This window comes from Crotalus tigris, unplaced genomic scaffold (genome assembly GCF_016545835.1).
Source record: "Crotalus tigris isolate CLP2741 ecotype Arizona unplaced genomic scaffold, ASM1654583v1 scf7180000024351.1097467, whole genome shotgun sequence".
Lineage (NCBI taxonomy): Eukaryota > Metazoa > Chordata > Lepidosauria > Squamata > Viperidae > Crotalus > Crotalus tigris.
In genome coordinates this window covers 1,026,772-1,044,139 of record NW_024100520.1, presented here as the reverse complement: position 1 = coordinate 1,044,139, position 17,368 = coordinate 1,026,772, and the positions used below count along the sequence as shown (strand labels likewise).

The 17,368-nt window shown below is 37.1% G+C and overlaps 1 protein-coding gene across 6 annotated transcripts in view; it reads right to left on the bottom strand.

Moving 5' to 3' along the window:
* FHOD3 (formin homology 2 domain containing 3) overlaps positions 1–17,368 on the bottom strand; it is a 515,605-nt gene that overhangs the window by 41,138 nt on the left and 457,099 nt on the right. For all 6 annotated transcript variants that reach the window (XM_039327161.1, XM_039327164.1, XM_039327163.1 and 3 more), the window contains one exon: positions 6,986–7,105. In XM_039327161.1, coding sequence (XP_039183095.1) covers positions 6,986–7,105 — 120 coding nt within the window. The remainder of the gene's footprint in view (positions 1–6,985; positions 7,106–17,368) is intronic.

The following is a 17,368-nucleotide window of genomic DNA, read 5'->3' as shown; positions in this document are numbered from 1 at the left end:
GGTAAGACCCTGTAAGCAAAGCCCACCTATAGAGGGGCCCGTACTAGTGCACAAAGCACAGGTCCTCCTAGACTTCTCCTAAGTCTAAAAACTGCAGGCAGGGTGTAAAAGGAAGCTGGGTACCTGTGCGGCAGGTCCTCCTTGGACAAATTATTTTTGAGATCCACAAAGTGATGGTAGAGAGTTCCCTAAACTGGAAGGGCCACTTACTCCATGTAGGGACCGGAGTCCTTCCTGGGCAATTTTTTAGTGCCCAAAAACTGAGGTGGGGCGGCAGGTTTGTTGTCACTAAGAGCGGCTGGGAAGTGCTGCTAAGGGGAAAGAAACCCGACTGAGCTAATTTGGACCCCACATCAGAAGGGGAAAATGGGTAGTTGCAGTTCGAGGGTTGGAATTAGGACACTTATTAGAGATTTGCTCGAGGTGTGGGATGAGAGGCTGAGTGCCTGTCCTGGATGGTAAGAAAAAAAAAAGCGAGCAAGACAAATTTGTGAAAATGGGCTTTGCTTAGGGCTTTGCTGGGAAACCAATTTGGCTAAATAAGGGTACTTAAAAGGAAAATAAGAAATAGTGATCTCTCTCTCTCTCTCTCTCTCTCTCTCTCTCTCTCTCTCCAACCATGTGGTATGTTTAAAACATGTGCCTTCTCTAACTTGAGCTATCTGAAATTTATGGTGAGAATGACTAGAATGTGTAAAACTAAGACTTCTGTTTTCTTTTCTGTTTGCCTTGTCTTTATGTATATATTTTATATTTGTCAAAGTCTTTGTGTGTGAGAGGTAAATGTGACTGTTAACTGTTTCAAATCCAAAGAGAAAAGAACCAACAAACAAAGTGAAGAAAAATGTGTTTGTTTGTTTGTTTGTTTGTTTTACTCTTTCTCTCTGTGTACTCTTAAGAACAGCCCAAAGTTAGCAGGAGGGAATGTTTTAAGTTCATCTGCTAGAAAGGTTTCACTTTTGCATTTAATAATATATAATAAAGTTGGAAGGGACCTTGGAGGTCGTCTAGTCCAACCCCCTGCTGAGGCAGGAAACCCTATTTGAACTTTATCAAATGCCTTCCTGAAGTCCAAGAAAATTATATCCACAGCATATCACTTCAGGGTCAAAGAATGCAGTAAGATGTGTCTAGCATGATCTGTTTTTAACAAACCCATCTTGACTTTGTTTGCCTCTAGGTGTTCGTTGATTCTTGTCTGATTATCTTTTCCAGAATCTTCCCAGGTATTGAGGTCAGGCTGATGGGTCAGTAGTTTTCTGGATCTATTCTTTTTTCTTTTCTTTTTTTTGAAGAGGGGAACTACATCAGCTCTTTTCCAGTCCTCTGGTAGTTCCCCAATGCTCCAGGATCTTTGAAAAATATAGTTCAGTGGTTCTGAGATCACATCTGCCAGTTTCTTGAGAACCTTGGGTTGTAATCCATCTGGTCCTGGTGATTTGAACTTGTCTAGGGTGGATAGGTGCTCATTTATCATTTTCTTGCCTTTCTTAACTTGTGTTTCTATACTGTTTTTTATGGCACTATTTTTGATAGGTTAGTCTGTTTGCTTTTTTATTATTTTTGACTTTGGTCACAAGCCTTAGTTCATTTTGAGCCTTAGCTTTCTTCACCTCATCTTTGCAGGCTCAGACTATTTGTTAATATTCTGCTTTAGTTATGTGCCCCTCTTTCCATTTTTATTCTTGTCCCTCTTATCTTTCAATTTATCAGAGAGTTCTTTATGCTGCCATGCTGGTTTCTTGTGAGAGGTATTATTTTTCTTCTTTGTTGGTATTGTGCTAGACTGGGTTATGTTTTTTTTAAAAAATTCCCAAGCTTCTTGTTTCTCCCTTGAGGATTCTCATCCATGGAATCCCTCCCAAGCCTCTCTTAAAGTCCAAGACTCTAGTTTGACTAGGTTCTATTGTCATGTGCTTCCTACGTACCTTAATTAGCTGACTAATAAAAAGTTCATCTATTTCCCCTTTTATATTGACCCAAATACATTCAAGACAGTTTTCATCATTGTTATGCCCTATTTCTGTAGATATGTAGTTATTTCTTATATATATAGAAACTCTGCCTCTTCTTTTATTTGGTCTGTCTTTTTAAACAATTGAAATCCCTCTAGCTGAGTGTTCCATTTGTGGGTTTTATCCCACCATGTTTCTATAATGACAACTATATCATATTTGCACTCATTTACCTGAATTTCTAGTTCACCTTGTTTACTGTTCATACTCTGTGCATTGGTAATAGACATTTGAGTCCTTTATGACTGACACTGATCTGATGCCTGAGTTCCCCTATTTTCTTACCACTGTTTGGTTAGTGCACTTTGTGTGACACTCACTATTAAAAGCTTGATTTTGCTTGATAGCCAAGTTGATATTCTTGTCCACACACATGTATGTTACTTGCACTGCTAACCCTGTAATTTTTGATTGCCAGGGACAGGGATGTTCTGTATCAATTAATTCACTGCCCTTGTTTAAATATTCCTCCAGAAAATCTGTGAGTTTATTGCCAAATAACTCAGTCCCTTTCTTTGATGGATGCAAACCATTTCTTTTGTACATTGTTTCATTGGACTAACTACAGACATTATGACCATTCAGCATGAATCCCCAGCTAGCTAGACAGAATGGTCCTCAAACATGCCTTTCATGGTTTCCAAAATTGTCATTCCTAATTGGTGAGTTTAAATTTGTCATTTATGATTTTTTGGTCAGTGTCTGTTGTTGGGTTAATTTCCTTCTCAATTCTGTCTAAAAGGTATTAATTTTTGTTCCAGAGGGAATCCAGTGTTAAATTATTTTATTGTTGTGTACCTTTTGGTGTTTCTATTCTAATTCTGTCAATTTTAATTATCTGTCTATCCTTTTCCTGAAAAAAAAGTGTGTCTATCTACAAGAGCCTTTTGAAGCTCAAGTCTGCTTGTGTGGGGAAATAATTTTCTTAAGTTACTTTTCTTATCCTATCACTTATTGGTGAAACTACTATGAAGCTTTCCTGAAACATATAAGTATTTCTCAATCTCTAAAACAATTGGTCTGTTTTAGAATAAATGTTAACTGCAGTATTAATGTCTTTTTGAACTGCCTGCAAGCTACCCCCCTTCCAATTCTTTTCTTGCCCTTTGTTCTCCATATCTTTTTTCTGCCTCTCCTGGGAGAGGCCACCCAGAAAGGGGGGGGAGACCTTGTTCTTTCTTTCAGCCCTGCATAGATGACCCCCCCAACCTTTGGAAGCAGAAAGCACATTGACACAGACACTGCCTCCATCCATTTGAGCCATGGAATTGGGTTTTGAATCCAGCCATCCACTAAAAAGCCATCATGCAATCTGAGTGGAACATCTTCCCAAGTCCTAACATTCCCCCAGATGCCTGTGAGAGCTGCAGAAGGAAGGAGTCCTGGAGCCACTGGTCCCCATCTGAAGCCTCAGAAAAGAAAAATTAGACTATGGGGGGGAGGGTGGAAACTCATTGTAAAGTTTTCTTTCTGCCCCATTTGTATTGTAACAAGCCAGTTGAATATATTAATGGAGAGATGGCATTTGGGAATAGTTGGCACAACAAGTACTGAACACCTTGGACTTCTATCTGGTGGGAGGGAAAATTTATCCAGAATGTTTGTATTGCCTGTTTTGTAGAAATAGCTGCACATGCACGTACACACACACACCATTCAGAATCACACTGAATCTATCCCCTCCACCTACCTTTAGTAAAGTTCCCCAGGTTGATTTTTGCTCTATTGCACCAAAGCTTTGTAGGATCAACTTCCAACAAATTCCAAGAAAGAGGGAACCAGCCCCCACTCAGGTGATTTGCAATTCTTATGCCCTGATTAAGGAAGTAGCAGGAAAGAGATCCCCAAACCTCAGCCCTGAATATCTTGTACTGGTGGCTCAGATTGGGATTCCTAGAGCTCACTATGTGCAATTTAAGAAAAAAGTTAATAGCCTGGCATACGGGCTAACCTTAATTGGACATTACAAACCTGGATGCACTGAACTAAGAGCTAAGGCAGGAAACAACCCCTGAAAATGGGCAGCCATGTACTGAGGAAAACCATGGCTGTGAAGAATTTTGGGAGGAATGTGCAAACCTGACTGGAAGCTAAAAGTGACATCCGACATTTGAAAATGATTGGCAAAGAATATTGGACACTATAAATTTCTTTTACACCTAACAATTTTTGCCTTGACTTTTAGAACTTTATGGGTTGCAAGCTTCCCTTTTGGGAGCCATTGAAGCCTCTTTTTCTGCTGCCTCCATTAATGTCCTATTTTTTGGCTTAACAGTTTAAAGCTTGTTTACCAAGTTTCCCTGACCACATCAATTTTAATCTTGTGCCAATAAGTGTGTCATACATTTTCACACTTAAGGCACAAAGGAGGGAATTGTGGGAAGTCAGAGCCCCCCCCCCACAGAAAAGGAAATATTAAAAAGAGCAGAAAAATATATTTTTTTCCTCAAAAGGATTTTTAAAAGCAGAAACCAATTCTGGCCCAAAATCTCTCTGCCCCCAAGCAGTAGCCAGCCCTATACAAATGCAAATGTAAAACCATCAGAAAGCTGGATCCAGAAGACAAAGACCTAAAATCAGCATATCCCATCTGGGATGGACATAATAGGACTAACCCATTACCATCAAGTATACCAGAGAGTCACACCTAGACTCAGGTCAGAATACATGACACAGGAAATAGCCTCAAAGTTCATGCCACAGGAAATTATTCCAAACAAAAAGCTAGAGAGGGTATAAAAACCTACTGCCCATGTGCTCAGGCCCTTCTTTTCCTCTGGTCTTTCCTGCAAGAACCATCTTTCTGCCTCCTCAATAAACTGTAACCTTCTTCCCAAAGCAGTTGCCATGTTGTTTATTTATCCCCGGCTTGGATGAACCAGGATGAAGACTTTACTTCCCACACTGTGCTTGCAGCAAATAACTTTATGGTATAAGCAAACAAGTCATTTAATCAAACTAGGGTTTTTTTTGCAATTCAAAGTCTCTCTCATGCAGCTTAACTCCTTCCAAGTAGATGCATGTAGATCTTCACAAACAAACAGACTGAGTAGCAAGCAGAAACTTTGATTGCAGCTAAACATGCAAAGAGTTAAATGCACATCTCTGGCTTCAGAGCTTGATTCATTAGCAGCTGAATGCTTTGGATTACAAGCAGGCTAAAAAGAGGCATACACATCTGATCTTTAGAAACACATTGCTTGGCATCCCAAACAAATGAAATTGGTATGCAAATGAAGATGCTGGCTGGTTCGTTGAGCCAAAGAAACAGGATTTTATAACGCAGTTTTTTCTCTGTGGACAAGCAGAGAACTGGCTATTGCAGGGAATATTTTCAAATGCCAATTGGGCTTGCAACAGGGGGATGCGTCCCTTCAACACAGAGACATCTCTTCGCTTCCCAAAAACTTAATGAAGATATAGCTTTAGCTAGTCATAGTTAATAGTCTCTTCTCTCAAAACAGGCAATTTCTTGGAGCAGAAATAAATCCTTTCTTTACTTTTGCCAGCAGAAGCATAGAGAATAAATATAACTAGCAGAAGCATAGAGAATAAATATAGCTTTTTTACTTTTAACAAAGAGAGAAACACATAATGTTCTTTTATTTTAAAATTTTAGCTGGCAAATAGATCCAGTAGCGGGCAGGTAGTTTCTTGGAGCAAACATAGAGATTAGATATTTCTTTCTATTGCTTTTTACTATTCCAGAACCTGAACTAAAATGATTTGTAGTTCTGGTCCAGACAGCATTAACTCAATGAAAATGATTTTAAAACAAATATTTATTGTCCAGGAATTCTAACCAAAGACTTACTATGCTGAAGATACGTCCGGTGTTTGCATATTTATTCATTTCCATAGGTAAAAAGCAGTAATTCTCCATATCAGCTTAGCATGGTTGCAGATGCCATACATGCATCCACATGCTGGTTACACAAAGGGATTTTACCACCCTGGCATGTAACAGGATGTCCTGCAATAACTTTTAACTTCTCCCACTGTCTAAATCAGTGGTTCTCAACCTGTGGGTTGGGACCCCATTTGGGGTCAAACGACCATTTCACAGGGGTCGCCAAACAAGGCTGTCCGCCATTTTTTCCCCTTTTCTTTGGCCATGCCCCTGGCACCCGGGGCGTGGCCAGGGCGTGGTTGGGGGTCACCACAACATGGGGAACTGTATTATGGGGTCGCGGCATTAGAAAGGTTGAGAACCACTGGTCTAAATGAACGATAGGATTAACTAACGACTCAAATTACATTACCCAGAAGCCATCTCTTATGAAAACAGTGTTTAACCCTTTAAATGCTAAATACTCTAACATAAAGTTCTTTTGAGGATACAACATTAACCCTGTAAATGCTAAATACTTTAACACAGTTTTAAAACTAATTGACTGATCCAGTCACTATTGAGTGACTACTTTTCTTAAAAAATTTTTTTAGACAAGATAGAAGACAAATACGAAAGTTTAATTTGGCTAAATTGAACTGATTTTTTAAAGAAGAACAAGGAATGTTGTATTATTTACAATTTCTTACATCCCACTCTTTGAGACAAGCCTTTATCGAACTTTCCTTCCAAATAATGACAACAACCTATCTGGATGGAAGATACAAAAAAATTACCAACTAACACAATTTATGCATTTGTAATAATTTACAGATGGAAGATGTGACCCACTTGACCCATTGCAAACTTTATCAGGAACCTAGAGCTAGATTCACTATACCCTTGTTAATCCAATTAATTCAGTCTAGTTTAGAAAAAAACATTTTTCCTGTTGTCTGATGAAGATGAACATGTAACAAAAGAAGTTGTATTGTTTGCAAAGGCCATAAAGAAGATAGAAAGCACATGATGACAAATAGTGTTGTTAATGTTCAAGGGGATTTTTTAACTGATATGTATTTTTAAAGAATTTTGCTAAATGTATAATTGTAAGTAATTTTTTCAATGCAATTCTACTCACACTGGTTCCATTGAGAAAATTTCCAATAGCTAAGAGAGCAGAAAGAATAAATCCAAAGGTAGCATTATTCTCTAGCTGGTCCATTCCTTCCTTCAAGTCCAAAAGTGGTTCTGCAATCTCCTGTCATTGACAAAAAATAAAAACATGGAAAATGTTTTTTTACATCAATTAAATGTTATGAACAGGGATTTTCACTTAACAGTGAATAATTCTTTTCAGGTAAAGGATGTTTCTATCAAAATAAACTAAAGCCCCAAACAAAAACAATACCAAAGAGAATGAAAACAAAATACACCAGATGAGCCCAGCATGGTTGCACTAAGAGCTCTGACAAATTGAAGGACAAAAAGGACACGTGTAAAAAATATAAAAAGGGATATATCTAAAACAGAATATCAGCAAATGTAGGTAGTCTTCAACTTAAAACTATTCATTTAATGACTGTTTAAAGTTACAATGGCACCGAAAAAAGTGGCTTATGATTGTTTTCAACAAACTATAGCAGCATCCCTGTTATCAGAATTTGGATGCTTGGCAATTGGCTCATATTTATAACGGTTGCAATGTCCCATGGTCATGTGATCACCTTTTGTGACCTTCTGATAAGCAAAGCCAATGTGGGAGCAAGATTCACTTAACAACTATATTATTAATTTAACAACTACAATGGTTCACTTAACAATTGTGGCAAGAATGGTCATAAAACGAGGTTAAACTACTTAACAACTGTCTTGCCTAGCAATGGAAATATGAGCTTAATTGTGGTCATAAGTCAAGGATCACGTGTGGTCCAAATCTGCAAGAATGAAGACTAAGGCTCATAATAATTAAGGCTTGTAACAAATGACAAAAATAACAAAAAAGTTTCTTTTAATATGTTAAGGAACAAAAAGAAAGTCAAGGAAATGATTGGGGCACTATTGGGAGGAAATGGCAAGAAGGTGACTGGCAGCAGAGAGAAGTGGAATTGCTGAATTCCTTTTTTCCATCTTTCTTATGCAAAAGGAAAAAAAAAACAGCCCAATCTATCAACAGCAGCACTATGAGAAACAGAACAGGAATGCAAGTCAAAATAGGCAAGAAATTGGTAAAAAGACAACCTATTCACTTTAGATGAGGGTAAATCATCACCAGGACCGGATGATTTACATCCCAAGATATTCAAGAACTGGCAGATGTGAGCTCGGAACCACTGAACAAAATCTTTCAGAGTTCCTGGAACATGGGGGAAATGCCAGAGGCCTGGAAAAGAGTTGATGTGATTCCAATCTTCAAGAAGAAGTAAATGTGGATTCAGGAAACTACAGATCAATCAGGCTGACATCAATATGGGAAAATCCTGAAAAGATAATCAAGCAATGGATTTGTGAGCACCTTCAAATGAACAAGGCAATCACTAGAAGCCAATGTGGGTTTGTTAAAAACAGATGATGCCCGACAAACCTTACTGCCTTTTTTGATAAAGTGACTAAATTAATGAATCAGGAAATGCTATTGATATAATTTACTTGGATTTCGGTAAAGCATTTGACAAAATAGACCACAGCCGGCTTCCTGGTAAGATGGAATAATTTGGGATCGATAATACCACCACCAGAGATTCACAGTTGGCTGACCAAACATACTCAATGGAATTACATCTAATGAATTACATCTAATGAATTACATCTAATGTATGTGGGGCACTTCAATGTTCTGTCTTGGGCCCAGTGCTCTTGAACATTATCATCAATGATCTGTTGAGGGGGTAGAAGAGGAACTTAAAACAATGGAGTTGGAAGTGACCCTGGAGATCTTATAGTGAATGACTGGCTCAGTCAGGAGATCCTATACAGTTCTGGACAAATGACTGTCCAATGTCTTCCTAAATTCTCCAGTAATGCATGATCGGCAATTTCTTCAAGCAATTGTTCTTCTGATTGTTTTCACTGTGAGGACATTCTGGGTTGGATCTCTCTTTCAATTATTTCTTCTCCAATCTCCAGTCTCTTTGGAGAATAGGTTAACATCCTCCCCATGACAGCCCCTCAAATATTGGAAGACTGCTATCATGTCACCCCAGTCCTTTGTTAAACTAGATGTATCCAGTTCTCACAATCATTCATTGTATGGCTTAGTCTCCAATCCCGTAATCATTTTTATTTTTGCTTTCTGAACTCTTTCTAGAGTCTCAGCATCTTTTTTGTATTGTGGTGAGCAGAACTGGATGCTGTATTTCAAGTATAGTCTTATCAGTGCAGTATAAAGTGGTATTCTCACTTTGCATGATCTTCATACTTATCCCTCTATTGATGCAGCCTAAGACTATACTGTCTTTTTGGGACAGCTGAAACATACTGCTGGCTCATACTTAAGTGGATGTCCACTAAGATATCTAGATCCCTTGCAGTTGTTGCTGTTGAGTCAAGTACTCCTATTCAAATCGGTACCTTTGGTTTTTCTTGCCTAAGTATAAGACCTTAATTTTCTCATGATTCAGTTGTATTTTGTTAAATAAAGTTCAAGTCTGTGCTTCTATATCTTGAGTCTATCTTCTAAAATGTTGGCTACAGATAGTCCTCAACTTGAGACCATATTTGAGCCCAAAATTTTTGATGTTAAGTGAGACAGTTGTAAAGTAAGTTTTGCCCCATTTTATGATTTTTCTTGCCACAGTTTGTACGTGAATCACTGCAGTTGTTAAATTAATAACAGGGTTAAGTGAATCTGGCTTCTCTATTGACTTTGCTTGTCATAAAAGATGATCATATGACCTAAGGACTCTGTAAGCATCATAAATAAGAACCAGTTGCCAAGCATCTGAATTTTGATCAGGTGACCATATGGATGCTGCAATGGTTGTGTGAAAAACGGCCATAAGTCACTTCTTTCAGTACCATTATAATTTTGAAACGTTACTAAGTAAATGATTTTTAAGGATTATCTGTATGGCCCCTAGCTTGGTGTTGTCTGCAAATCTGATGAATTTCCCTACTACCCTTCACCTAAATCATTTATTAAGATTTTGAAAACACAACCTTGAAGTCCCCATTGTGTGCTGTTTCATTTAAATATATGTTTTGTGCTGTTGGTCAACTAGTTACAAATCTATCTGTTAGTAATGCTGTGTATCTCACAATTTTCTGTCTTACCAGGAAATAAGCTGTGGTCTACTTTGTCAAATGTCTTTCTGGAGTCTAAGTAAATTATGTCCACAGTATTTTCCTGATCCACCAATTTAGACATTTTGTCAAAGAATGCAATAAGATGTCTCTGGCATGATTTGTCTTTGAAAAACCCATGTGGGCTTCTAGTAATAGCAGTACTTTTTTCCAGATACTTGCACATCCATTGCTTGATTACGTCTTTTATCTGCAATCAACTGGAAAAAGCACTGCTATTACTAGAAGCTAACATGAGTTGCCTCTTGAAAAAACACCTTTGGGACGTTGCTTGATTATCTTTTCCTAAACTGCTTTTCTTTGCTGCAAAGACTGCGCTTCTCATTAACCATTATTTAGCAGAGTTCTCACATTGAGTTGAAATAAGACCCACATTGATTGATTATACTGATTATCCAATTCCAGATGGACAACAACTTTGAGAATCATCATTGTCCTAATATGCTGTGTTTGCAGTCCTTTGGTGCTCCTTTTTGGAAATATTCCCAGGTCCATCTGAAGATATTCCCAAGAGACAAATATAAACAAAATAGATAGGTCAGATGAAAAACAAATTAACCCAAATGTTCTCTACCAATGAGACACTTTAACTATGTACAGCTATTCTGGATTATAGCTTCCCTGATATTTTACCATCATACATTCAACTCATTCAGCTTCTTTAGCCATCTGGTGTTAACAGGAATCATGAATGCCCCATATCCAAAAAACAGTTGATTTCCTACTTTAAGGAATACAAAAATGATCCTTTCTCTCACTCAACCCAAGAACTGCTGCTCTTTAAGAATAAACATAAACAGTTATAACAGGTAAAGAAGAAGCATGCTCTCTGAGACAGTTTTGAAAACAGCTAATTTCTGCAACTGAATCCTAAAAATTCATCTCTATTCTAGAAATGCATAACTCTTCAATCTGCTTCCCCAAATTTATGAATTTGATCTTCCATTCTCACTTCAGTTTGGGAAGATCACTTCAAAGAGGAAATTAGACTATGTCATTCATTTGCTACCATGCTGGCCTCCTTTGTCAGGCATTGATTAAACATCGGAAAATGAACAAAGCTCCCAGGTTATGACTTTATTTTACAAAGCCTGTCTGAAACAATTTAGATTGATGGGTACCTGCTCTGGCTTCAAAAGTCATTTACACTGATAATCATGCTAAGGTCCCTGATAATTAGGACATAGCTTGGTGATCCTGATCTACAAAAAATATTATATTCACCCACTAGCCTTCTCGATGTGGTAAACTACAGGTAATCCTCGACTTAGGTAGTAATGGAGCCTGCACATTTTGATTGTAAGGCGGAGGATGTTAATTGAAACTTTTTAAGTGAAAGAGCCTTCATCCTGGATCACCCAATGCATACATTAAACAAATGAAGAGGTGAATGCAGGGGTTGTTAAATGTGCATGAGGTACTTCAGGGATGCCTGCCTTGGGCCTCCCCCACCCTCTGAGATATCCATGACCTCTGCTTCTTATCCTTGAGGTCCCCACGGCCATCTCCACTTCTCACAATTCCTTGCTTACCTTCCAGAGATCTGCAGAACTCAGGATGTGGGGGGAAGAGGGAAGGAAAATACTGTAGGCCATTCTAACTGGGCCACATGGACTGGCTGTTTGCAGCCTGACCTAGACTCGGCCAAGCCCCTTCCTCTGCATTGCCTCTTTAACTCATTATAATATTATAATGAGGCAAAGTTTGTGATTTGCAGTTTCTATATCGCCTGTGTGAAAAAGTATATTTTAAAATGAAAAGAAATGGGTGTGGTGAGATGGAGAAGACAATGAAGCGTTAAGAGTTAAAGAGGCAGTTTAAAACCTGACCTGGAAGGCAAAGCAGTTCTTACCCCTTCCTCTGCATCACCTCTTTAACTTTTAATCTTTTGTTGTCTATTCTGCATCTCACTATACTATTTCTCTTCCTTTGATTTAAAACATGCTTTTTCACCTAGGCAATATAGAAACTGCAAAGAACAAACTTTGCCTCATTATACTGTAATTAGTTAAAGAGGCCATGCAGGGAGGGGGAAATGCTGCTTTGCTGCATCTAGATCTGGTTGCAAATGACCATTCCATGTGGCCCAGTAAGAATGGCCTACAGTACTTTCCGTCCCTCCTCCCCCCACACCCTGAGTTCTGCAGATCTCTGAAAGGTAAGCAAAGGATTGTGAGAGGTGGAGGGGGGGGCAAAGCAGGCTCAGAGCTTTGCCGATGTGGCAAGGCAAAGGTGGGGGGAGGGAGAAGAGATAGGTGGGTGTGCTGCAGGATCTCTGCAAAGTTATGAAGATGCCTATTCATAAGTGCAAATAACCAGATAGCTTTTGTAAAATTCATAATTTTGAATTAGAGTCGTACGTGGCTTTTGTGAGATCTACTGTAACTTTGAATGCTCACTAAATGATCTATTGTACCTCAAGGATTGCCTGTATATGCTAGGCATTTGTATAACAAGCTCCTGGGCTGGGCTATAACAGAACATTCTGGCTGATGAACAGTAGTCAGGCTTCAGAGAAGACCATTCAATTATTGACTATGCATTAACTCTCCCACACATAGTTGAGAAAAATTTCTCCAAAGTATCATTCTGGTCTTAGATGTGTTTTTGAACAAATTTCTAGCTCCAAATTCTGGGAAAATTGAATTCTTCCTCAACTGATAAAAGATTACTTGTTCTTATACTGTATACAAGTTACATGAAAACTCCTAGAAGAAAGGTGCAATGTAATGTCCACGAACACTGAACCAAAGAAATTCCTGCTAAGAGAGGAATGAGACAAAGATGTACTGTAGCTCCCTTTCTTTTATATATATGTGTGCCAAACCCACCACACATCCACACAAAAAGCAAACCCAAACCCACACCGATGATGAGGCATGACCACAAACCAGAAGCCAGACCACAGCTGTATCATTAGCCACTTTAAACCCCTCCAATCCATACATGAAGCAAACTGACACCCACCATGAAGATGAGGCATGACCACGAACGTGAAGCCAAACAACAGCAATGCAGCTCACCATCTCAATTCCCCTTGCAATTCAGACTAACCTGAGCACAGCAAAGCCCCCACCCAAACAGAACACTCCCCCATCCAATCAGAGCACAGCCAACCCCCCCAACTAATCAGAGCACAGCCAAGCTCCTAACCAATCAGAACACACCTCCACCCAATCAGAACACAGCCAAGCTCCCACCCAATCAGTTCATACCCCCACTGGCAGTTAAAAGGAAGAAACAGCTACAAACACACATTGCTCCTAGAAGCACGAAGCTGAAAACATCAGCCTGAAGATGATGAATGGGCCTTCGTCGAAACATCGCCAAGACACTTCCAATTTGATGCGGGAGAAAAGCCGAATAACCAAAGACATACACATATATATATATATATATATATATATATACACACACATACACACACACACTCAGACACACATACATACACATAATTTTTTAGAGACAAAATGAATAATCCATCTCTTCATCCGTCAAAATTGGAAAATATGCTACCGCTTTTGTAAGCTTAATATTTTTATCCCAAAGTTTTTGCCAGTCTTCCAAATCTATAGAATATCCAAAGTTCTTTGCCCATACTATCATTGTTTCTTTCACTTGTTCTTCCTCCATCTTCCAGTTTAAAAGAAATTTATAAAGCTTCTTAATTAAATTCTCATCTGTTTTTAACAAAATTTTATCTAATGGAGTCTATTCTTTATAAAATCCTGTTGATTTTATATCTTTTTCGTATCTTGTTTGGATTTGCAAATAGGACCACCATGTCAATTCAATACCTTATTGTTGAAGAGTTTGCCTGTCCTTAAGTTTTCCTTCTTTGTCCAAAATATCTTTATAACTAACCAGTTTATCATAGTTAATCAGGTTTGGATAAGCAAATGCTTCCATTGTTGAAAGCCACTCAGGTATTTTCATATATATTTTATGTTTGATTTTCTCCCATTCTAAAAGTAGTATGCTTCTTATCACATGATTTTGAAAGTATTTATGTTCTTTAGTTTTCTCATACCATATAAAAGCATGCCAACCTAGTTGAAGATCATGTCCCTCTAAATAAAGCAATCTTTTATTTCTCAATACAATCCATTCTTTAAGCCAAAGCAGAATAGCTGCTTGATAATAAAGTCTCAAATCTGAAAGTCCAAAGCCCCCTCTATCCTTAGATTCTTGTAACAATTTACATTTGATTCTAGCTTTCTTTCTTTGCCATATAAATCTTAGAATCACTGCATTTAAATCATCAAAAAAATTCTTAGTAAGTTTAACACAACTTATTTGGAATAGAAAAATTAGCTTCGATAAAATTTTCATCTTAACCATCGCTATTCTTCCTAGGAGTGATAATTGAAGATTTTCCCACCTTTCCAGGTCTATTTTTATTTGTTTCATTAATCTCTCATAGTTATCTGCTTTTAATGTGGTATATTTTGCAGTTAAATAAATGCCCAAATATTTGACTTTTTTAACTATTTGAAGGTTTGTCATTTTAGCAAGTTGAATTTTCTGTTTATCTGTTAGGTTTTTTGTTAATACTTTAGTCTTTTCCCTATTTATTTTCAGTCCAGCCACTTCTCCAAATTTCCCAATTTGGAGAAGTTTATCAGCTGTTTCCAATGGCTTCTCTAAAATAAAAACCAAGTCATCCGCAAAGGCCTGTAGTTTATATTTCTGGTCTTTAATCTCCAGACCTTTAATTTCTGTATCTTGTCTAATATTTCTTGCCAGTACCTCTAATGTAAGAATAAATAACAGAGGGGACAGTGGACATTCCTGTCTAGTGCCTTTTTAAATCTCAAATCCATCTGTATAATCTCCATTTAAAAGTATTCTTGCTGTTTGTTTCTTATAAATTGCTTGAATTGCTTTGTTAACATTTTCATCAAAGTCCATTTCTTGAAATTGTTGAAACATAAATTGCCAATTTAAGTTATCAAAGGCTTTCTGTGCATCAAGAAATATGAGTGCCAACTGGTTCCCTGGATGGATTTCATAATATTCCAAGACATTTAAAATAATCCTCAAATTGTTCTTTATCTGTCTTTTTAGTAGGAAACTATTTTGGTCTGAGTGAATAAATTCAGTCAAAAAAATTTTCATTCTTTCTGCCATTACTGCAGCAAAAATTTTATAATCCACATTTGGTAGCGATATTGGTCTATAATTTGTAATTAGTGTATGATCAGTATCTTCTTTAGGTATCAAAGTGATATTAGCTTCAGTCCATGAGTCCAGTATTTTTGTCTGTGTGAAGACTTCGTTTCATAAATCTTTCAAAGTTGGAATTATAGTATCTTGTAATGCTACATAAAATTCAGCAGGAAGTCCATCACGTCCTAGTGTTTTATCTTTCTTTTGCTTTTTTATTGCCTCTGTAATCTCCACCATTGATATATTCTCGTTTAGTCTCTGGCACATATTCTCAGGAACCTTCGGGAGGTTTGCTTCTTTTAAGTAAGCCTGGATTGCCTCTTTAGAAACTGTCTCTGCCTAATAAAGTGTCTCATAATAAGCCTTCGTAATTTTTTTCATTAAATCGTTATGGCAATGTAGGTCACCCTCTGAGTCCTGTAGCTTAATTATTAATCTTTTTTCTCTTTCTGTTTTCAATCTATATGCAAGCCATCTCCTTGGTTTATTAGCATTTTCAAAAAATTCTGTTTAGATAGTTTAATTTAGATAGTTTAATCCATTATATTTGTCTCAAGTAAATTTAATTTGTGTTTTAATAATTCCATTTGTATTTTCAGTTTTTTCTTTTGTGGGTCTAATTGTAACTCAGATTCCAGAATACTAAGTTGTTCTTTCAATCTATGCTGAATATTTCTTTTCCTTATTCTTTTTGGTAAGATAAGTTATAACCAAATCTCTAAAGTATGCTTTTGCCGTGTCCCATACAATTTGAATAGGTTTCTTCTTTTTTATTAACTTAAAAAAAGATCCATTTCTTTTGTTGCAAACTGTAGAAATTCCTTTTTCTTCAATACTGATTTATTCAAGGACCATCTCGATCTTGTCTTAAATCCTTTCCAAATCATTTTAATTGGATTATGATCTGCCCAAATGTTCGATTCTATTTCAATTTCTTGTATCATGGTCTTTATGTCAAGAGAAGTCCATATCACGTCAATTCTTGACCACGATTTGTGTCTATTAGAGTAAAAAGTATATTGTGCTTTTTCCGGATTCATCTCTCTCCAAGTGTCCTGTATACAAAGTTCATCTTTCATTTTTAGAAAGGGTTTAAGTAAGGTATTACTTCCTTTTTTCCCTTGTTTGTAACTTTTATAGTCCCATACTGGATCAACAATTGCATTGAAATCTCCAAGTATGCATAAGCTATGATAATTTAAATCCACAAGTTTATCATGTAATTGCTGAAAAAATTGATCTTTTTTCTCATTGGGAGCGTGTATCGCAGCCATCAGTATTTGGTTTTGGTTCCGTGTGATCTCTTTCATGTAATATTCTTCCCTCTTTGTCAACATAAATTTGTTTTGAATTCATCTTTTCTTTTATATAGAGAGCTATCCCTCTTTTCTTTTGTGATGCCAAAGAGAAATAAAGTTTACCTAATTTTGATGTTCAAGGATTCTGGAATGTTGTATCTTAATGTGTGTCTCCTGGAGATAAATTATGTCCATTTTTAGCTTTTGTAATCTGTGGAATATTCTACTCCTTTTTGATGGGGAGTTAAGACCATTTATATTTATTGAAAGAATTCCAATTTCCTCCATGGTTTCAATTATGTCGAGATCTCTTTCACAGATGGCATATGACACCAGTTCGCTTAGCGAAAATGTTTAAAAATGTTTCGGATACTTGCTGGAAATGTAAACAACAGCCAGGCACTTATTATCATGCCTGGTGGATATGCCCTAATGCTAAGAAATACTGATCTAAGATTCATAGATGGTTGGAAAAGATGATGAAAATACAGATAGAATTTAAACCGGAATTGTTTTTGTTAGGAATATTAAGATCTAATTATGGTAAAGAGAATGATTATTTGATACTGCATGTTTTAATAGCCGCGAGGATAGTATTTGCCCAATTTTGGAAAAATGATAATCTACCAATTGACCAGGCTATAATTACTAAAATCTTAAGAGTGTGCAGAAATGGATAGATCAACATTGGAGATGAAAGAAAAAGATGACTCAGTTTATTTTACAACTTGGGAAAATTTTTTATCAATGGTTAG